Source organism: Micromys minutus, assembly GCF_963924665.1.
Source record: "Micromys minutus genome assembly, chromosome: 14".
NCBI lineage: Eukaryota > Metazoa > Chordata > Mammalia > Rodentia > Muridae > Micromys > Micromys minutus.
Genome location: NC_137983.1, coordinates 45,781,131 through 45,803,598, shown reverse-complemented (window position 1 = coordinate 45,803,598; position 22,468 = coordinate 45,781,131). Strand labels below are relative to the sequence as shown.

The 22,468-nt window shown below is 37.8% G+C and overlaps 1 protein-coding gene across 1 annotated transcript in view; it reads left to right on the top strand.

Moving 5' to 3' along the window:
• The window catches only part of KAT6A (lysine acetyltransferase 6A), a 75,457-nt gene that overhangs the window by 27,705 nt on the left and 25,284 nt on the right, over positions 1-22,468 (top strand). Inside the window, exons 3-8 of the mRNA XM_080928708.1 lie at positions 9,827-9,935; positions 13,982-14,097; positions 14,573-14,654; positions 17,134-17,269; positions 18,646-18,962; positions 21,246-21,364. Of these exons, the coding sequence (XP_080784834.1) occupies positions 9,827-9,935; positions 13,982-14,097; positions 14,573-14,654; positions 17,134-17,269; positions 18,646-18,962; positions 21,246-21,364 (879 nt within the window). The remainder of the gene's footprint in view (positions 1-9,826; positions 9,936-13,981; positions 14,098-14,572; positions 14,655-17,133; positions 17,270-18,645; positions 18,963-21,245; positions 21,365-22,468) is intronic.

Below are 22,468 nucleotides of genomic sequence, written 5' to 3'. Positions count from 1 at the left end.
GAGGGTCTTGCCCAAAGTAATGCCAGAGCTGGGAGACCAGTCTGTCTCTAAGCAGTACTCCCGCTGATTCTCAGGGGAGAGATAGAAGGGACTTTGAGGAAAGAGAATCATCTAGAGAAAGAGCATAATGTATTATCTCTGACCCTGCTCATGCTATCAGCATGCAGGAGGCAGAGGCAAGAAGGTGATTGCAAATTCAAGATCAGCCAGGTTTACATTTTAAGCTCCAAATATCAAGATATCAAGACCTTCATGTTTATCACAGTTTTGTGCCCTTAATCCAGCCGGACTAAGGTTTAAAATATATAATTCTTGAACAAATTGGTGAGCAGCACCATTTTTGTCTCAAAAACAAAAAACAAAAACAAAAAAACAACAACAACAAAAAAAAAAAAACAAAAAAAACCAACTAAAACCATTATAAACAATTGCATAGCTAGAAGTGAAGGAAGCTAGAGTGGCCAGGTAGGTTGGTGCCAGCATGCAGCCGTTAGCCATTGGAGTATGGTTTATAAATTTTGAACCACATGAGTAGCTGGATAAAAATATTTCAAGAGGATTAATCTGATGGCCATGTATAGAAAATGTTACAGGACATAGAGACACAAGGGTGTCAGTACAGATAAGAGATTGCATGCGGTATTTTTTAAACATCAAGAGTTAGACATGTAGAAGTAGAAAGAGCTAAAGTAGAAGTGATCACAAAGGAAGCGCAGGGGAATTATAATTTGGAAAATCCTATTTGGATGACTGAGGAAGGCGGGGTACCACAGACATTAAGCAGCTCTCAGATCATCCTCAGACATGTGGAGAGAAGGTAAGACTCTACAGCTTCTTAGGATTAAGTTTAAATTCTGCAGACCAGCAGGATGGCTCAGCCGGTAAAGGTGCTTGCTGTCAAGCCTGACTGCCTGAGTTCAGCCCCAGGGAGAGAGAGAACCAGCTCTCAAAGGCTGCTGCTCTCTGACCTCTACATGCAAAAGATGGCATACTGCACACATGCACATTTAGTAATTAAATGTGATAAAAGTTTAAGGAAATTAAATTTGGCAGTATTTCTATTTTTTTATATCATCCAATTAAGACATAGAAAGTTGGGGACTGGGAAGAGAAAAGGGAGGAGGAGGTCTGCGATTGGCATTTAAAGTGAAAAAAAAAAAAGAATGAAAAAAGAAATAGAAAATTATTTAGTTTATTCGTTAAATGATTGCTCTTATCTAAATCTACACTAACATATATATGTATATGTAGAAGTATAAACTCAAAATGATCCTTATTAACCTAATTATTAACTTTCTTTTGCTATTAATTTTGCTATTGTACCTAATTGGAGATGCTATTGAATAAATTAGTGATAAAACAGCTCAGTTTAGTCACACCTGATTATAGTTCACTGGGTTATAGAATCTAGGTGCAGAAGCTTTGAGTAAGTAACTGATTATCCTGTTTGCAAATAAACATGGTTCCCTAACACTATATTTTAATTTCAAGAAATGCTTATTTTACAAGGCATTACAGTGATTAAAAAAATTAAAGGTGTAACCATAAACTGTCAGAGGGATTTGGAAGCAGCTGAAATTACGAGAGGCAATTAGTAGGGGAAAGGAACTGATTGGTAAAACTTGAGATTGAAGATGAACCTGGCACAGGAGAACATGTTTTACAGTGCTCAGTTTTCTCAACAAAGGATAAACACTTTGAAATACATATAGATTTCCTAAAGTGAGAGCTAGGACGCAGTCTGATTTCCTCATAATACTGGAAACAGTGAATTGTGCAGTCTCTTCACAGTTCATCTGCTTTTAGACTTTGATTCTATAATTGGTAATATGAATAGTATTTAATTGCTTTCTAGTTATCTTGTATGTACGTTAATATTGGCATAGCTACTTTCCTTTAGTCTCCTCAGATTAGTGCTGCAGTACAGTGCTTGCCAAGCAGTGGCACTTCCCAGACACTGTGTGCATTGGATACTTTCAAAGTGTAGCAGTTTTTGTTACCTTAATGTTCAACCCATTTTTAAGAAAGATTTATTTTTATTTTATTTATGTGTACGTGTGTGTGTGTGTGTGTGTGTCTGTGTGTGTGTGTGTGTGTGTGTTGTTAAGGTGAGTTATTTTTATAAAACTGGGTAAGAAAACTCAATTTTAAAAATGTGGGCACAGTAAGTATAAAATAGTGAACTTTTAATCTCAGTAAAAATTGTTAATGGTTGATTTAAATAGTCTTGATTTTTTTTTCTTTTTCTTTTTCTCTCTTTCTCTCTTTTTTTTTGGGGGGGGGGTGGAACACTTCAGTTGCTTTTCTAAATTCACTCAGCGGTCCACATACAAGATGTCACAGGGAGAGAGTTTCATAGACATGGGTAAAAATAGAGGGGTCAAACTAAGGACAGTTCATAGTATGTATGCTGAAGTCATCTGCTTTGTGAGACCATGACAGGTAAAACAGCTGTGGTTATTTTGTTACTGTGTTAAAAGTTACATAGAAAAAAATTTGCCGGTTTAGCCATTTTTTATGTACAATACAGTACCATTAGTACATTCAGAGTGTTGTAAAACCGGATCACCATTGTCCATTCCCAAAAACTTTCTGTCATCTTAGACCTTACCTATTAACCAATAAGTCTGTCCACTCAGGACTTCCTGATTTTGTGAATTGCCTTAGGTGTGGCATGTGATATGCCATTTAATTGAAAGATGACTTGTACCATCAGTTAAGCTTTTGTTTCTTTTGCATGTCTTACAGATACTTTGTATTCAAGTCTGAAAGAATTACCCACTCCTTATCTTGTCTCATGTTCAGAGTGGTCTTTGTTAGTGTCATTGTTACTTGGATCACTTGCTCTTGAGTATAACTTTTTGCTTTGAAACTAGATCTTGTGCACTCATTCAGATATATTTTTTTAATCTTAATTTTCATTAGGTTTTACAAAAATAGTATTTCAAGTGATGGATTTGTAGATCTCAAAATGTTCCTTATGTAAAATATAATAAAGTTTGTATCTAGAAGTTATTTCATGATCTAAATTTTAAATAGCTGAAGTCACTGGGCTAACCTTTTATTTTACTGTTAGTGTTTTTCAAAGATGGTTGAAGAGTTCACATTTGTTTCAATACTGCCATCTGGCGACTACTGAGAATATCTCAACATGGACTTAGTAAACTTGGTTTACAACCCCATAGTGTCATACAACTGAATGTAGGGTTTACAGAAAAACAAAATCCAAAAGCAAAAAAAAAAAAAAAAGAAAAAAAATCAGTAAAAGGTTATTACTGTGCAGTGAGCTAGGTGTTCATGGCAGTGCCCGTACCGCATTGTGTGTCTTTGTGTCCCGTTCTGCATCCTTGGTTCTGAAGCTACAACACTAGCATCATGCACTGCCTGAGAGCTACCCCTTACTACACCAGTGAGCATTACCCAAAATGCCTCAGCTCAGATTTGGGGCCACTGTGTATTATGAACCGTACTGTTTTTATCCCACTGCTATAGAAACATAATGGTTTAACTGTGGAAAATAATGACCACTAGGATCTTACAATTGCCATTCTTGTCACATGTGAATATTATAAATCAGTGCATCTTTGGATTCTATTGTGTTAGAGTACTTGGTTTCTAAACTTACTATTTTTAAATGTTTAAAAAATTATAATATTTAAATTTAAGCTGCTGACAAATCTCATAAAAAGTTGTATGGATTTGGGCTTGGGATTAGGACAGAGTTTTCAATAATTTCTAAAATGGCCCTAATTACACTTCTGACATTTTATACTATGTATTTAGGTGAAACAGCATTTTCACAATTAGAACATCAAATTACTGATAAACTTCAAATAATGTTGAAGTTGCTGTGTCCTGCACTTTAGATATCCAACCAATATTTCTTATGTGAAAATAAATGTATCCACCTCACTATGCAAATTTACCTTCATTTTTAATAAATGGTAAAAATAAGTGTACCAAAGAACTGTCTTAAATTTATTATATACTACCACTAAATATTTAGTTTGTACTGTCTACTTTTTGTATCTGTATAGCTGGAGTTGTTTAAATATTTGAGGGAAAAGGTGGCCACAGGTAAAAGGAAGCCCTGACATAAGGCAGCAGACAGGAAGTACATAGAACTATGCCCAACCTTAAGAGTCCCAGTGTTTTACAGAAATTAAGGGAGGTGAGATGTGGTGATGGAAGTCTCACATATTCATTAGGGCTGTGAAATCACTGTGAAATTACTTTCTGAATACCCAAGCATCTCTATACTATTGTTTTATTTTTCTTTACATACAAGGTACTGTTTTTATTGTTTTCGTTATGTCGGATAATTTAATTATTCAGTAGTGTATGTGTGCTGTGCTTAGTATAAGCTGTTCACTGCTGTCAGTATTAGTACTGTCCTAAACTGAAACAGAACCTTCCTAGAGTTCACAGTTGTGGACAGATGTCAGACGTTCGTACACATTAGATAGTGAAAATAGTGAAGGGAATAAATAAAGCAGTGAAGGGCCTTGTGAGTGGTTATGTGGGTGGACTGCTTTGAAGAGTTAGTAGGGTATAAATAGGTTAGTGAGAGAAAGCCTTACTAACAAGGCATTTGTGGAGATCTGAAAGATTTAGACAAGAATAGTCTATAGAAGGAAGCAAATGAAGGGGCCCTGCTTTGGAATGTCTGGCTTGTGAGGAAAACAGAAGCAGAGACCTTGGAGGGGGATGTTGGGGTTAGGATATAGATGATGACATCAGATGTGGTAGGATTTAGGGTTAGGCTGCTGCAGATCACACAGGGTCCTGTGGTTCATTGGACATTTTAATCTGAAGTGGAGACTTGTACTAGATGGTTTGAAGCAGCTAAGTCACACGCTTCACTTTAACTCTTAGGTTCCATTCTGTTTGCTGTAACGAAGCGTAAATATAAGAATCAGTTTGCTTTTATTTACATCCTGGCAACAGTAAGTACAAGGATTAAGCTTGGACAGGTCTCTGAACAATGACAGTGTAGCATAGTGTCTGGCTCTTCGTAGACCTTTAGAGTTGTCTTTATGAATTACCAGTAGTGCTCAGTAGTCTCTGATACAAGAGAACCAAAGTCTTGTGTATAAAGTCTTTCTTGGAAAAGGGAAAAGGTGGAAACCTTTCTTGTGTTTGTCTTCTTTAAAATATTTTATTTGGCCTGAAACAATACGTCAGTGTATCACGCCGCTTGCTTTCTTTTGTTTGTGTCCTTTGTAGACTCATTGCACCCCGCCCCCATTCCTCAGGTCAAATTTTACTTTATGTGGTTTTAAATTTTTTCAAATAAAAAAACATTTTAAGTTAACATTCAAAGTAGTTTTGAAACACACTTTGCTTTTTTAAGTGTATGCGTGTTTTATTCCATGTATGTCTGCATACCATATTCATCCCTGATCTCCACACAGAAGCCAGTAGAGAGCACCGGATCTCTGGGTCTGGAGTTACAGACAGTTTTGAGCTGCTATGTCCAGAGCAGCCAGTGCTTTTACCCACTGAGCCAGTTTTAGCCCCACATTGTTGCATTCTTCCTCCCTTCCTTCCCTCACTCCTCTCCCCATTCCACGCCTTCCTCTTACTAATCTTTTTTGAGTCTCCTCTGCCTCTTGTGTTACATGTGTTCCTCCTCCCTGTCATGAACCCAGTGTTGGTTTAGTCATACATCATTGGTTTTCATGTAGCAAGTAACAAGACAGCCAGTTTGTCCGGCTACATCTCACAAACCGCTTGAGCGAATAGATTAGAATGACCTCCTTAAATATGGCTTGGAATGGACAAAGCGCAGTACTAGGTTGTTAAAGGGAGTATTAACAGCAGTGCCACTACAAGGAGCATACGAGGGCACAAAGAAATGCTTTTCAAGGTGTGGTTTCAACCGCAGCACCATTTTTATTTTCACTAGAAACTTTACACTCTGGATTCTTGATGAAGCAGATCATTTAAGAATATGTTTACTTAAATTTTTAAGAATTTTATTCATTGGAAATTTACTTAAGGGTGCTCAGAGCCAAACTGTGGTCCTTGTGATTATAAAGTAAGGGGTCTGAACTACTCCATTCTGCTCCGTTCTCCAGCTTGACAGGCAGTGTTTTTGTTATATTCTGCCCCAGCCAGTCTTACTTCTGTACCTTTTCTGTCCGTTATTGCTTTATGTTGTAGAACGTTTTATCTAGCCAACCCTTGACCCACTTTTAGCAGGTGATCCTAGTTCTCATTTTCCAGAACTAAATAAAACTATAAGAAATGGCATCCACAACTTCCTATTTTTGCCCCTCTAAGGCAAAAACAAACAAACAATTCTACTATTCTAGTTAAAACCAGTTTTTACCCATGCTTTAGAAGTCATCCTTTTTTCCTAAGTATGAAATCATTCTGTATTGGTGTGGTCATTACTGTTGGCTGCTTACTACTGTTGTGTACTAGGATCTCCGATGGCTGGAAATGAAGTGTCTTCAAAGTTAGTAAGAACAAGTGGGGGGCAGCTCCAGGCCCTGCTGGATCCACAGTGTGTGCTCTTACTCACTTCTGTTCTGTGTACTTCCTGAGTAACTGTGTGTGTTTACTCCTTCACATTTAAATAGGTTTACCTTTCATACCTAAGTTCTTAGAATATATTGAAGCCATGTGGTATTTCTTTTTAGCAACTTCTTGTCTGCTTTCTGTCCCCTTCACAGTGGTGTTCGTGTCTGACAGGCACTGTGTTTTATGTAGTGAGGTTTTGGGGTACAGTTTTATTTTTCCAATTGTTGTTATGTACTATGCCAGGATGGCTGTCCTTGGGAAGAAAGGAAGAGAGTGTATTAGAAGTAATTGCTGAGGTATAATGTTCTTGTGACTTGGATGGTGGTTCTGTGGGCATTGATTACATAATAAGAGTACAGGTACAGTGTATTTTTCCTCACAGTAAAAGTGCACCATATTTTTTTCTAGTATGTTTTGATTGGAAAGTTAACATTTAAGTTTAAATCAGTGAATAAATATTGATTAGAAATGTGATAAGCCTGTATTTCCTGAAATACTAGTGGTGATTTGGATATTAGTTTTCAGAATTTAGGAGAGAGACTTGGTTAGAGAACGACTTTAATGACATGAACAAGCAGATGACACCAAAAGTACCCAGTGGCATGGAGTGGATAGAAAGGATACAGATTGAGGATGAAAAAAACAATGTCAGAGGTGAGGAACACCAACATATACATGTTTGAAGGAGAAAAAGGACACCAAAAAGATCAGACTGAGAGAAAAGGGGGAAGAGGAGGGAAGCAGAAGCTAGAGAAGAAATGGCAGAAGAGTGAGTTCTGGGAAGAAGGTGGTGACAAGGCTCAGTGAGTGCCCTGTGTAAACCTAATGTAAACTCCGTGGAAGACAGTGCTTGTTAGTGAGTGACATCCTGAGAGTCACTTGATTACAAGCATGCATTTATTCTAATGGTTTGCTTTTTCTTATGGATATTTGTGATAGTCATGAAGTTCTTTATTTTATTAAAGCATGGTGATGCCATTTGTCTTAATGACTTTTCTCCTGCTATGAAGAGACACCATGACCTAGGCAACTTATAAAAACAAGTGTGTAGTTGGGGACTTGCTTATAGGCTGGCAGGTCAGTCACAGCATTGAAACTGTAGCTTAGAGTTTACATGTTGAGACAAGAGTCACACGGCGAGAACTATAGTTTCAGAGATGAAAGCATGGCTGCAGGCAGGCAGGGAACTGGAAAAGAAGCTGAGAGCTCTACATATTTCTTGATCCAAGGGCAGAGGGTTGAATGGAGGGAGTGAGAGAAGTATGGAGAGAGAGAAAGAGGAGAGAGAGAGAGATGGAAAGAAAGGAGGGAGGGAGCAGAGGGAAAATTGAGGGCTTTTGTAAACACACTCTTTAACAAGTCCACACCTCCTAATTCATCCTGAGCTGTTCACCAACTTGGAATCAAATATTCAAATATGCTACCCTATAGAATCATGCTCATTCAAACCATTAAACCATTCATCTGCTTAAAAAAATCATTCAATGCTACATTAGAGACCAAATCATAAAACCCAGATTTTAGGACCTAGATAGAATCTACCTTTTTTCTAGGTCTTTACGGTTTATTTCTTTAGGACTTTCCTTCGTCATGAAGTCTTGTCTTGCCTTTCTTCTCTAGTCCTTTCCCCTGTTCTGTCTTAAGGAAAGCAGCGGCAGCTGTCTCCACAGCTGCAGGAATGAAGGTAACTCAACACTGCTATTAGCACATTTGTGCAGGATATTTAAAATGACTTTGGTGCTGATACTATGCCCAACCCTTTCCTTATCTGTTTTTTTTTAAACAGTGAGATGTTAGTCTTAATCTTTTGTCTTTAGTTGTTATTTCTGTGAAAATTCGTCAAGTCTGTGTAACCTAGAGTGACCTTGAATCTGATCTTATCTTTGCCTTCCCTGTTAGCTTTATAGGTGTGTGCTTCCACACTTGGTTTATGTGGTGCTTGGGATCAGACATAAGTTTTCATGAATGCTAGTTGAGAACTCTACTAACTGAGCTACATACCCAGTTTCTCCTGGCTCAGTACTTATTGATCCTTTCCTTTTTCCTGAAGAAAAAAGGTTTGAGAGGTGGTTTAAGGGTAAAATGCTTGCCAGGTCAAATCCAGAATCCTCAGCACCTATATAAGGCTTCTACAGTGGGATGGGAGGTGGAGACAGAATACCCAGAAGTTTGTGGGTTAACTGGCCTGGTGAATGTAGGAACAAACAAGATCCTGTCTCAGCAGGTTCAAAGGCAAGGACCAAAAACACCTGATGTTTTCTTCTGTCCTCTACAAGCATGCAGTGGCATACACCTGCACTTCTGCGCGCGTGCGCGCGCGCACACACACACACACACACACACACACACACAGTGACTGAAAAAAGTCTCATTCTCTTCTAAAACCATTCATTTCTCTTAGCCCTTTTAAGAGTATAGTTGATATATAAAAATAGAAAATATCAGACCAGAGAGATGGCTTAGTAGTTAAAAGCATTCTGCTCTTGCAGAGGACTCAGGTTCAATTCTTAGGAACCACATGGTGGCTCACAGCCATCAGTAACTCTAGATCCACAGCATCTGACAGCTTCTTCTGGTCATGTACCTATTGCACACACATACATGTAGGTAAAACAATCATACACATTAAAGAATAATCTTTAGAAAACTTCTAAGTGGAAAATAACATGTACATATTGCTGACATTGAAAGACCATTTCTTCAGGTTTCACAAAATGATCTACCCCTTTTCTATTTTGTTTTGTCTTGTTTTTTTCTTTTTCTTTCCCTTACACAAAATCCATGCACTTAAACACTGGTTATAGCAGTTCATCAGAGCCCTTCTCTCAATACTGCCTGGATTGCCTTTCTCTCCATCACTAGTAGGGGTGGGGGACGCACACACTTTGGAGAGGAGCTTAGACATTTGTATTTGCCTCTTACCCTCTTCCTTTGACTAGCTGACTAAGTTCCCTTAATAGGAAGGTACGAAGTGCTGACCGTGTCCTCTGACAATTCTCCATCAGAGTCTCTCTCTTTGTGCCAGTGCTACATGGAATAGTAGTGCTTAATGTGCTCCATTATGCTTATGCATGGTTTCCAAATCACATATTTGATGAGTTCCAAGATACAATATTTTTGTGCTTACACTTGGGCAAAAGCAAGCTTTATGGAAACTTACTAAGTAGGAATTTTACAAAGAATGATAAAATTGTTTCATAGTTATATAAACTTAGAATAGAATGTAAAACCAACTTTAATTTTATGCTCATACTAAAAATAGTGCTAGTAGTGGAATCAATTTTGTTTTTCTCTGCAGCCGGTTGCTGAACCAATCCCCATCTGTAGTTTCTGTCTTGGTACAAAAGAACAAAACCGGGAAAAGAAGCCTGAGGAACTCATCTCCTGCGCAGATTGTGGCAATAGTGGTACGTGACTTCCTGTTTGCCTTCTAATACATCTGCAAGGCAAGGAGAAGGTTGCTTAAATAAGTTGGGATTATTGCTCCTTGGCACATGCATGTTTTAACCTAATCCTGGTTTTTAGTAACTGAGTGGAGCCTACAGAGGGATTTGAATAGCTGAAATGTATTGTTAGTTGTATTTCAAGTGTTTCTATAAATGTCTGTGAACTCTTTTTCTGTTTGTTATATTTCATTATTGAGTACTTGTTTAAGTCACAGCAATCAGTGTAAAGTTTATTTTATCTTTCAGTAAACACAATTCAGGCTGGTGAGAGAGCTCCTCAGTCAGTAAAGTTCTTGATGTTTGAACTGGAAGACCAGCATAAAAAGCCCAGGGTGCTAATATGCATTTGTAATCTTAGCACTACTTGGTGGGGAAGTCCCTGGGGCTCCTGGCCAGTTAGATCCTATCTCAAAAAACAGGTGGATGGCTCCTCAGGAACTATAGCTGAGGGTTAGACAGACAGCTTCCCCTCGTGCGTGTGTGCCTGTACACTCAGGTGTACACACATATAGAACATAATTACTTGTCATTCTTGATTTGTCTCAGGCTTGATGCATAGAACCAGGAAGATGAAAGATTTGCTTTTCCAGATTGTCACTTTGGGATATTGTTGAAACTGAGGTTTTTGAGCCTATGAAATCTTGGGCCTATAGAGAAATTTTTCAGAATCCTCTTAACTTGCTGGTTTCACAGATATTTTTACTGTACATTTAAGAACGCACAAGGCCTTATAGAAAAGTTTTAATAAATTCATATATATATATATATATATATATATATCTTTGATGATTGTTTTCATTTTTAGTGCTTTTTAACAATAACATTCAGGATTTGGGCCAGAAAACAGAAGATGAATTTGATGTTGGAATTGAGTATTTGTGAGATAGTTGGAAGGGCTGATAAGTTAAGGCTCCTGCTGAAATAACAGCCAAACTGCAGGGTTGCCTTGCCTTTCTCCACTAGGGAGAGTTGGAAGTAGGAGGGCTTCATGGAACTTATAGGTTCTGGATCCTGAGATGCTTATTTGACCATCTTCATTGCCTATTGCACAGCAGGACACGGTTGTCCTTATGACTTTGCTCATCATTAGGAAACAGTGCTAGAGAGATGGAAGATGATCTTTGTCTCATTTCTGCTACATAGATTCCCAGAGCATGCCCAGTGCACTTCATTTCTAGAGTCTAGGTGGAGAGGTGTCTGTCTGTAAGTATAACTTGCAGTACCTGCTCCTCATTCTGGCCATGGGACCCAGGACTTTACACATCTCAGGCAAGCACTTTACCAAGTGAGCAACATCCCCAGCTCATGCTTCTGTATTTACAGAGAGGCCTTAGAAGAAGATGGCAGTACATCTTGAGTGCTGAGAGACCATACATAGTACAATATAATAAGCAAAAATGAATTCTGGGTAGCTTTCCTCATGATTAGATAGATAATAGCAGCATGCTGCACAATGCAGTGATATCCTGTTTTATAATGGAGCCCTTTTCAAAAATTAATTTTATGAATTATGAAAGCGGGCATAAAGTTAATTGTTTTCCAGTGTTTACCGTCACGAATTTTTCACTTTTGGTAGTAGATAAATGCATAATAATATTTGATAGTGAAAGTGTAAAATCTGGTTTGAAGTTCCTGATTATCACAACTGTATAAAAATATTGATTGAGATGTATAGATTTTGGGTCTGGTTAGTTTGGGGATGTAATTTTTAAAATCTTTCTAGGTTTTTAATTTAAAAGTTTATAAAAATAATAACAACTTGTCTATTGCTACATAAATAAATTAATCTAAGACCTTGCAGCTTATATTGATGATGGACATTTTAGTTTTATAATGTTTGTGTGCATTGGGAATTTGGAAGTGGCTTTGCATATCTGGGCAGTTTGACTTGATGTCTTATGAGGACAATTAAGATTTTAATCGGTGCTTCAGATACCTAAAGCTTCCATAATGGCTCTTTACCTGACTGGCAGATTGAAGCTGTTGCCTGGTGATAACAAGTCTCAGGATTTTTGCCTTGTGTACCAGTAGATAAGTCTGTGTGGACATCCACATTATGGTACCTGGCTTTCTCTAAGCATATGTCTAAACATATAAAAAACAAGAGTCTTGAATTAGAAGTCGTACTGTCATCTCATCAATATCGTATTCGTTACACAGATCTCACACTGCTCAGAGTGAGAACGTAAGGGGGAAAGGGAGCTTGGAGACTGATTATCACAGAGGTCAAGGGAGGAAAGCGTGAACATATCAAATACGTAAATTGACATTTTCTAAAATATTTTAAAACAGGTATAACTAAAATAAAAAAGCAAGAATAGTTTGGGGAAAATAATTACATTAAATATGAGAAAGGTACAAATTCTTTGTGGGTAAAAAGAAATACTTTTACATTTCTAAGCATAAAGTCTAAAGAGAAAAATGTCTGTAAACTAGCAGCTCATATAAGAGCAAATTAATTGCTGAGTATATAAAAAGAGCTTCACCTGTAGAATAACAGGAATGCATGCTAAACAGTAGGAAAATGTAAGTTTTTAGAGTTTAAACACTTTCAGAAAAGTCTGCCTATACATTACAACCAATCAGACTGAAATGTCATTACACTTACCAGTTTTACTTTCAAGAAGTGGTTTTTTTTTTTTTTTTCTGTGATGCTCATTTAAAATAAGAAAACATTAACCAGGATGTCTTGGTTAGGGTCTCTCTTGCTGGGATAAAGCATCATGCAAAAACAAGTTGGGAGAAGAAAGTGTTTATTTTATTAGCTTACCCTTACACATCACAGTCCATCATTGAAGCAAGTCAGGGCAGGAACTCAAGCAGAGCCATGGAGGAATACTGCTTGCTGGCTTGCTCAGCCTGCTTTCTTACAGCACCCAGGGACCAACTGCCCAGGGGTGGAATCACTCACAACAATCATTAATCAAGACAATATAGTTCATCCTTGCCTACAAACCAGTCTTAATGAAAGCATTTTCTCAATTGGGAATTGCTACTAAGATACGTTTAGTTTTATTTCAAGTTGAAAAAACGAACCAGTGAGTATTTAACAATAGGGAAATGTCATGGAAATGATCTTTCATCAAATCAGTAGCATATAACTGGTTAGAAGAATAAGAATATGAAGTTTGCTAGAACTAACTAATGAAAAAACAAGACAGACACCATCATCCATGGCTGTGACTTTCAGCTAGTTTGGAAGGGTAGAACATGAAACTAGCTCAGAGATGATGTTTGCAGGTCACCTGCTCTCTGCTTCTCTGTGCCCATGCTTTGATGATGAACTTGCTACCTCATAAAAGAGGTAGTTCTTCAGAAACAACATTTGTGTGTAGGGGGGGAGGGGGGAGTGGACCAGCCCTCCTCTCACAAAAGAAAAAAGATAACTAAAGGAGTGGAACAAGACTTAATTGAGTCTGAAAACTGGAAAATCAGAACGATACTAGTGGGAGAGGAATCTCCCTCCCTCCACACCATCCCTCTAGCTGTTGTAAATTCTGATCCCAGCAGAAATACTGCTTTTCTTTTAGATTTAGCTTAAGTAGCTTAAACCATGAGCATGTAATTACTTAAAATTTGGTGTTTTTATCCTATATTTTAAAATTATGAAACTAAACTGTTTCCATTAAAAAATGAGATCACAGCCAGTGAAATGTCTTGAGTGAGTAGGGTGATGATAACCATACCAGGCTATCCAGGTATGATGCTTCAGACTCAGGTGGCAGAAGGGGAGGACCAACTCCTCCAAACAGTCCTTGACTTTGGTGCATGCATTTGTGTGCTCACACAGCGAATAAATGTTATAATAATAAATATGATTTGGATTGGCAAGATGGCTGGCTCAGCAGGTAAAATGCTCACCCCAGAAGCCTGGTGACTCCTCAGATCCTTGTAGAGGTAGAAGGGAACTGACTCTACTAAATTGTTCTCTAAATTCTACATGCCCACTGTGACATACGAAATAATGTTTGGTTTTCATAACTGAGTATTTTTTTCACTCTTACTAGGTCATCCATCCTGTTTAAAGTTCTCCCCAGAACTAACAGTGAGAGTGAAGGCTCTGCGGTGGCAGTGTATTGAGTGCAAAACATGCAGCTCCTGTCGAGATCAAGGCAAAAATGCAGTGAGTATCTTGGCTTCTTCCATGGCTGTTCCATTCAGTAGCCCTTTCCAGGTAGATATCATTAATTGGGAATACTGTTCACTTGGACATAGACTGGGTAATTTGTAAAGCAACTGGATCATATATCTGCAGAGATACTAAACTATTCTCAAGAAAGTTCCCAATTCACTTGAGCAGTACAGAGACATAATTTATCAATTTTTTGTTAATTACAAGTTACCCTTTTTTATTTTATTACAACAGGCCAGAGTTAGCTCTTATTTGCCTATTATTGTACTAGAAAATATTGAACCTGTAGTTCTTCACCAAAGATTTCTGCTACCTTAGAATGCTTACTAAGTTAAAGAAAGCTTTAATATTATATTATCTTTGAAGTTTCCCAGGTTTGATAAATCTTAAAATTTTTCTGTTTTCTAAATTTAAGCAGAAATATCTTTTTCTTTTCCTTTCTTTCTTTTTCTTTTTCTTTTTAAAGGATAACATGCTCTTTTGTGATTCATGTGACCGAGGTTTTCACATGGAGTGTTGTGACCCACCACTCACACGGATGCCAAAAGGTGAGACGTTCCTTCTGAAATCAAACTGAGAAAGGGCGCTAGTGGAGCCACATTTTATCTTCTGTTAAGATGAAAAGTAATTGATTCTCATTTTGAGATTGTATAAATAAAAAGCCAGCTGACATCTTAAAGGTAGGCCATACTTTTTGTTAAGGCTAGTTAATGTGTTTGTATATATTGTCAACATTGCAGTGTCTGTGAAGGATGGAATGGTTTATGTTGGAATATTTGCTTGTAGCTAGAAATGTATTGTGAAATCTCTATTTTTAAGGAGGAAGTAAAACTGTACTAGGTTATGTTGGTTGTAGCACTATCAGTGTTTTTTTAGGGTCCTAGACTCAGACCTGATGTATTCAAAACTTAAAAGAAATTAAATAATTTGTGACCAAATAAGTATACAAATCATAAGGTGCCAGTTTAGTGCTGTTGGGTTCTATTGACACACAATCTTTGAATGGTGTTGCTGGGGTGTAACTGCCTTTTGCTTAGTTCTCCATGGAGCACTGTTTTATCGTCCACTGTTTTATCATCCTTCTTATGAAAGAAATTGTCAAGCCATGTCTAGTGGCATAGACCTATAGTCACTTCTGGGGATTCCGAGAGATGGACCTATAGTCATTTCTGGGGGTTCCGAGAGATGGCGATCATAAGTTGAAGGCTTGCCTGAACAAAGTGAGTCCAAGGCTAGTCTAGCTAACTTTTCATGACCCTGTTTCATATTTTGGAAAGAAAACATTCCAAGAAATAATCCAGTGGGTTGTGGTGGCAGAGAATATTTCAGTTCAGTTGGAACCTCTGTTTTTCCATGTTCCACTTCCATAGATTCTATTTCAACTCTTGCTTTTGATCTATATGTTCCCTAAGTAAAAACCACCTGTGGGATAGCAGCTATAGTGTCACTCCTGTACAGTATTTGGTAACGTCTGCTTAGAAGTAGGAGGGGACTCAGTCATAGTTTACGGCTGCCTGTATGTCTTCCTTTTTTTACCCTTATGACATCCTGTAGTCACCTCTTGAAACACCGTAAATATACATGAACAACTATTTTCCTCTCCTTTGTATCTATTTGAAGTTGAGACATGAAGCTGTCTTGAGAATCTTTCAAGATCAGGTTCCTTATGAGATTCTCCTGTACATTTTAAGTTCTATAAAAGTTACAATAGCTTAAGGCAGGAAAGACTATTTCACTTACAGAAAGCTGGTACAACAGTAGTACATAGCCTCCTTATTAGCCCCCATTGTTACTATTTTACAGAAGTCTTAAGACATTTATAGAATCCAGAAAGCCAGTGTAGATATAATTAACCACAATCTAGAGGCCTCATTAGAATCCTCAGGATCATTTAGGATCTCACACTCAGTGCCATGATGTGTTCATTGTCTTCAGTGTGATAATCACTCAGATTTTGTCTTTCCCAACTTTGACATGTTTGGAGAGCACTAGTCCGTTACTAGACAGAAACCTCTCAATTTCTGATTAGATGGAGTTTTGTGCTTCCTGTTGTATCACAGCAGGCAGACAGTAGTGGTAGACCGTATAGCAATGTTACTTTGATGATTTAATTGCAGTTGTAAAGAAATCAGACTTGTTTCACCTTTTGCCCACTAACTAGCACCTTGTCTATGCATCTCTTAATATGATATCTGCCCAGTGGTTGACTGTCTAGTTCACCATTCTTTCTAAACTAAGTAAAATTCTGACATAAATAACTACTATTACTTTCTTAACATTTATTCATTAAATTACTTAAACCAGTAGCAACATGTGAATTTTTTTATCCTATGGATGATCGTTCATTGCTTTAGTCATTTGTCCATTGGAAATACCATGAAGTTGACTGCCAAGTCCTTTTGACATCCGTCTATGAGTATTTTCTGGCATTGTAACATAAGATCTTCAAAACTAACTTTTTCCCCCTTCCTGGTCCTGGAAGCAACCAGTATTCTAGGGAAAAAAGGCCTTTTATTGTAGGCTAGTAATTAGATGCTAATATCTGAGACCTACTTGAACAGAATCCATCCCCCCTCCCTTTTTGAGACACAGTGTCTCTATTATATAGTTCTCGCTCTCCCAGAACTCACAGATATCTATGTACCTCTGCTAGAATTAAAAGTGTATGCTACCAAACCTGGCTACAGCAGAAATTTTTCATGAAGAATCAGTGGCACCTGTCCACTAGCTTTGAGGGTTTATAAGAATTTCTTTGAGGGTGTATATGCATTTCTTTGAGGGTGTATATGCATTTCTTTGAAGGTATATATGCATTGCTTTGAGGGTGTAGTTGCATTGCTTTGAGGTGTATATATGCATTGCTTTGAGCTACTCGTAGGTGTTTATCTTTATGGCTTTTTTTTCTGTCCCAGGAGCATTTCATTAGACCTCCTCATAGTTCTTAAACTAACCTTGAGGGGCTGGGATAAATGAGACCTTTCAGTATATTTGTGCCTACACTTTTTATAGAATTTTATTCTTTTACAGGCATGTGGATATGTCAGATATGCCGACCTAGGAAAAAAGGACGGAAACTTCTACAAAAGAAGGCAGCACAGATAAAACGGCGCTATGCTAATCCAATAGGACGTCCAAAAAACAGGTTAAAGAAACAAAACACGGTGTAAGTTGTACTTATGGCAAGGTGAGGGGAGAAAAGGATAGGGCCTTCTCTGTAGTGTGGAGTCACTGTTTTCTTTATGACAGAAGAGCCCATTGTTATAAGTGGCACTTCTATATGAAATGCTGGTTTTTCTAGCTGTTAATAAAGTGCCATGTAGGCCCTGCTCTAAGTGCCTTTTATGTTGTCATTCAGGTCTCTGGTAACCTAGTGGAGTGTTGGCACAGTTGTTACTTTTATTTTTCAAAAGTAGAAGTTAAGACATAGAGAAAGTAATTTGCATAAAGTTATACATTAAGTGCTGAGATGGGATTAAAACCTAAGTCTGGCACCCAACTGTGACGCTTAACTTTTTCCTTATGTCGCTGCTTGTGTGAAATAGCAGCCTTGGTTGTTTAGCAGTAGACATAAGCAGATCACTGGGTAAGGTCTTAACTAAGGTGATAAGTCTCAGCTTTGTATTGTCCTGGGGTATGTTTTCATCGGTTACCAAAAAACTCACAAACTGTAGACTTGGAAACAAGGTTGTTACTGGAGGTGGTGGGACAGGTTTCAGTAGCTTTCTGTCTTTTAGGGAAACTTTTACAGTTCATTTTTAGTCATACAAAAATGTTTTAAATTTGTAAACTTCTTTTAGTATAAAATTTATTTATGTATCTTTCCTACTTTTAATACTATCTTGAAAGTGATATAACAGAAATATATGAGTGTTAGCAACCTGACATTTTAGAACCAGCATTCTAGTCTGTGTTTTTCATCTTATAAGAAGCTCTAATTTGCTTTTAAAAATGATCTTTTGATTTCTGATATCCAGAAAGTAAACCTATCTTTGTTTTAAGAGTTAAAAGTATAATTCTTTGGCAGAATTAAAGGGTTTTATAATTCAGGAAGCTAGTTGTTCACTGCTCTAGTTCATGTGCCAGAGAGATATGTTTTGTCCTGGATGTAGATTAGTAACAAATGGTGTGAACATATGTTTGAAGTTCTACTTTAGGGCTCCTCCCACTATAAGCTAGGGTTCCTGTATTAGATGGTTCTAAGATAATATTATTATTTATAATTTATAACTTTTCCCTCCTCCCATCTATTCATCCCTTCCTCCTTCCCTCCCTCTCTCCCCTCTTTTCCATTCCCTCTCTCTTTTGTTCTCTTCTTTTTGCCAGGGTATCAATGTGCAATTCTGGCTATTTTGGAATCTGCTGTATAGACCAGGCTTGCCTGAACTCACCACAGAGATCCACCTGTCTCAGCCTTCTGAGTGCTAGAAGTTTAATATAAGAGTATTTTAAAAATAAAGCTACAGATTATCTTCTAAGTTTATGTTTATGATGATTTCTTTTTAATAGTTACATTTTTTTTTTTCCTGTTTGATTCTTTAGATCAAAAGGTCCCTTTAGCAAAGTTCGAACTGGTCCTGGAAGGGGTCGGAAACGTAAAATCACTGTCTCCAGCCAGTCTGCGTCATCATCAGAAGAAGGCTATTTAGAGCGGATAGATGGCTTGGACTTCTGCAGAGATAGCAATTCCCCCTTGAAGTTCAACAAGAAAACCAAAGGGCTCATTGATGGCCTTACCAAATTCTTCACCCCTTCTCCTGATGGGCGGAAAGCCCGAGGGGAAGTGGTAGACTACTCTGAGCAATACAGAATCAGGAAAAAGGGCAACAGAAAATCAAGTACTTCAGATTGGCCCACAGGTAAAAGTTTGAACCAAGCTTAGAAACAAACATATTCCAAAGTGTATTATTTGTATTAACATTAGCCATATAGAATAGTTTACATTTCATTGTAAAAATTATGGATAAGCCCGATGGCACAGACCTGTAATTGTAGCTCTGGAGAGTCTGAGGCAGGAGGACCACATGTTCAAGACCAGCCTGGAATACATTAGTGAGACTCTGTGTCAAAACAAAAATTGGTGTAGAAGAATGTATTAAAGGTACACATACTCATGTGCTACTGTGTCAGGAATTAGAGCTGGAGTAAAGTCACAGAGTTGTGACACTTGAAGCACTGTGGCTTTTGCTTTATTTCTGCAAGGAAATTAGAAAGAGCAGGCATGGTTAAACTGCTATTCACTTAGGTATACAGAAAAGACTAAAATATGTGCAGGATGGTGTGTATGATCTTGGAAATGCATTTGTAAGTTTTCACATATTAAGTTGTGAGAGAAACAACTTCCTCTATAGCTCCAGCCTGAGAGCCTGTGTTTAGACTGGTTTCCAATCTTTCAAAATAGGAACTACCTATGGAAAGGGCTTAGTAGCATGGTAGATAATTCAAGTCAGAGACTTAAGGCCTCTCTGTTGTAAGGCTTGAGATAAGACAAAATAGTCATGTCATGGAGTTGAAAGAGCGCAGAGAAAATTTGAAAAATTAGAACAAACTGGATCATGGGACCAAAGGTCCAAGGTTTTACTAAGGAAAGGGTTTTTGTTGTTGTTGTTGTTGTTGTCGTCTTATTTATTTTTTATTTCATAAGAGTTGAATTTGTTGTTTAAAACAATGAAATTATGAATACAGATTTTTAACATTTAAAAAAAATTATTCTTCTCTCACATAATATATCCTGACTGCAGCCTCCCCTCCCCTCCCCCTCCAATAAAGTTTTGTTTTGTTTCTAAGTTTTAAGGTCTTACCTACTGCAAGAAAATTTAAATTTACTTTTAGTTTCCCTCTCAAATGTCCCATGAACAAGTGATTGTATTATCTGCTTCTTCATTCCTACATGTGTGAATGGTTGGTTGGTCCGGGGGAGGAGGTCCTCATCCCTCTCTGATCTCCGCTTTGTAACTTCCTGACTTGGCTCTCACCAGAGTGCTAGTCAGTACTGTTCACATCAAGACTTTCCATGTTGTTATGGATGACCTTCAGTTGGAGCCTGGCTATCCAGAAGGATGCATAGTCCACTTACGTTAGACTTACAAAAGGACTTCTAAGATTTTCATTGGAATGGAATCCATTGGAAATGGATTGTTAGAAGAACCTCCTAGAAACGGAGAACTAGAAGCTGTTCTAGTAAATGTATAAAAATATGTAGCAAATTAATATTAAACTTTAATCCTTGGTGCATTTTACTTTAATAGGCTCTATGATTTTATTTGTGCATTGTAACTATTAAGAATCAATTTGTACATCATTTTATACAGTATCACAAAATGCAGTACTAGGTCTGTACCTGCATCCATCTGTGTTGTGCACTAGGGGGCATTAGAACTACTTGGTTACATTAGATTGTACTGTCTTTTCAGTTTGAGAATGTTGTCATCCTTGAGTTTTTGTCTTCTTTTTCTTCTTGTACTAAATGAATCACAGAGCCAGTATATGCAGTCAATTTGAAAAGAACTGTCACTGATTGGTCTTTTCAGCCATACTCAAAGAGGAGGTCACCAGCAGTGTCATCTTCAAATGCAAAGGATAATGATCTGCATAATCCCCATACTCCCTTCACTAATTATTTTGCCCAGTTGAGGAAGAGCCATCATTTAGTGGATGATTATCATAATTTTTCATACTTACCCAGAGGATTATCATCTGTGGTCCTCAGGTTTGTGGAGTTTGTGCTTTAACAGGGCACCCAAGATGTGAAGGGAGTTAGTATTTCCTGGTATCAGTTAATGTAGCTCTTTTGAAGCTTGTGTGGTGATTGTTGATGCATTAAATTAATGCTAAAACTGTCAATAGTCACACTTTCAAAATAACATTTGTGCTCTTTAGACCCTTTTCTTGTTCTGTCTGTTGAAATTAATTGCTTAATGAATTTAAATTTGGTTATGTCATATTTTTAGGAAAATTTAAGACAATTTGGGTTTTTTTTACCAGAAGGACAGATTCTTAATACTTGAGTAATGTTTCTGAGAGTCACTTTAATGCTGTCCTTTTCTTGGGTAGAACATAAGCAATGTTAAAGTCTCCAGACTGAAAGCTTTATTAAATTGACGACAGTACAAATAATACGTGAGTCTTTTCTTTATGTGTAGACAATCAGGATGGCTGGGAAAGCAAACAAGAGAACGAGGAGCGGCTTTTTGGGAGCCAGGAAATCATGACGGAAAGAGATATGGAATTATTTCGTGATATCCAAGAACAAGCACTGCAGGTAAAATTGTGTGTTCAGGCTGAACAGTCAAGGACTGTAAAGTATAGCAAATGGACCGGAGTCTGTGGTGGGTAAACCGGAGTGGGGCTTACTCTGAGATATGTGCTCTGTGCAGACGTGTAGCTCTCCTTGGTACGGAGTTCCTTTTAAGCTGCAGCTGCTTATGTTTTGCCAAGAAGTACATGGCTTTGTTTACCAATATTAAAGGAGCATACTCTTATTTCCTTACTGTAAAATTGGTTATTTTGCTATTATTGAATGAGTATTTTACCTGCATATAAATCTCTATACCATTTTGCATGTTTCTTGGAACTGGAGTTACAGACAATTGTGAGCTGCAGTGTAGGTGCTGGAAATCAAATCCAGGTCTTGTGCTGCTGAGCCATCTCTTCAACCCTTGCAGAAAGGATTTGTATGGACTAATTTTATGATCTTTTGTTGTGTAGGTAAAAACTCTTTAGGTTAAAAGATAGTATACCATGGTTAAAAAAAAAAAACACATGACATGGAGGTCAAGAAGAAGAGAAAAAGAATGGCAGGAACATTGCTCCTAGTAATCCTTACAAAGCGACTCAACTTTCTTCTTCTAAGCCTCACGTGTTAAGGTTTCTTTCATCCCCTGTAGTGTCATAAGCTGGCTTTGAGGAAACATTTAAGAGCTAAAGCATAGCAGTGTTCATGTCTGTACATTTGCATGTACAAAGAGGCGGCGTTCTTGGTTCCTTTACACTCTTGCCATGCAGCACATTTGAGCCACCAGCAGATTCAGGATGTGTCGGGTATGACTGCTGCTCACTGCTACGCAGCTGCCATCATTTGATTCTGGGCATTACTGTAGTTGCCAGACTGCGCCCCTGGCCTCCACTCTTCCCTTGCTGCCTTGCCTCAGTCTCTAGTCTTGTATTTTACACAGAGTAACTATATCTATATCCAGCATCTATATCCTTATTGTCAAGACTTGGGTGCTCTTGTACACACTTCCCTCTCTGGCTGCTTTCCTTCCACCTTGCTCAGTGCTGCCCAGTCCCAGACACCTTCTTTTCTCAGATACACCAAACACAATCTTACCATAGCACTGGTGTTCTCTGTTGGTGTTCATGTCCA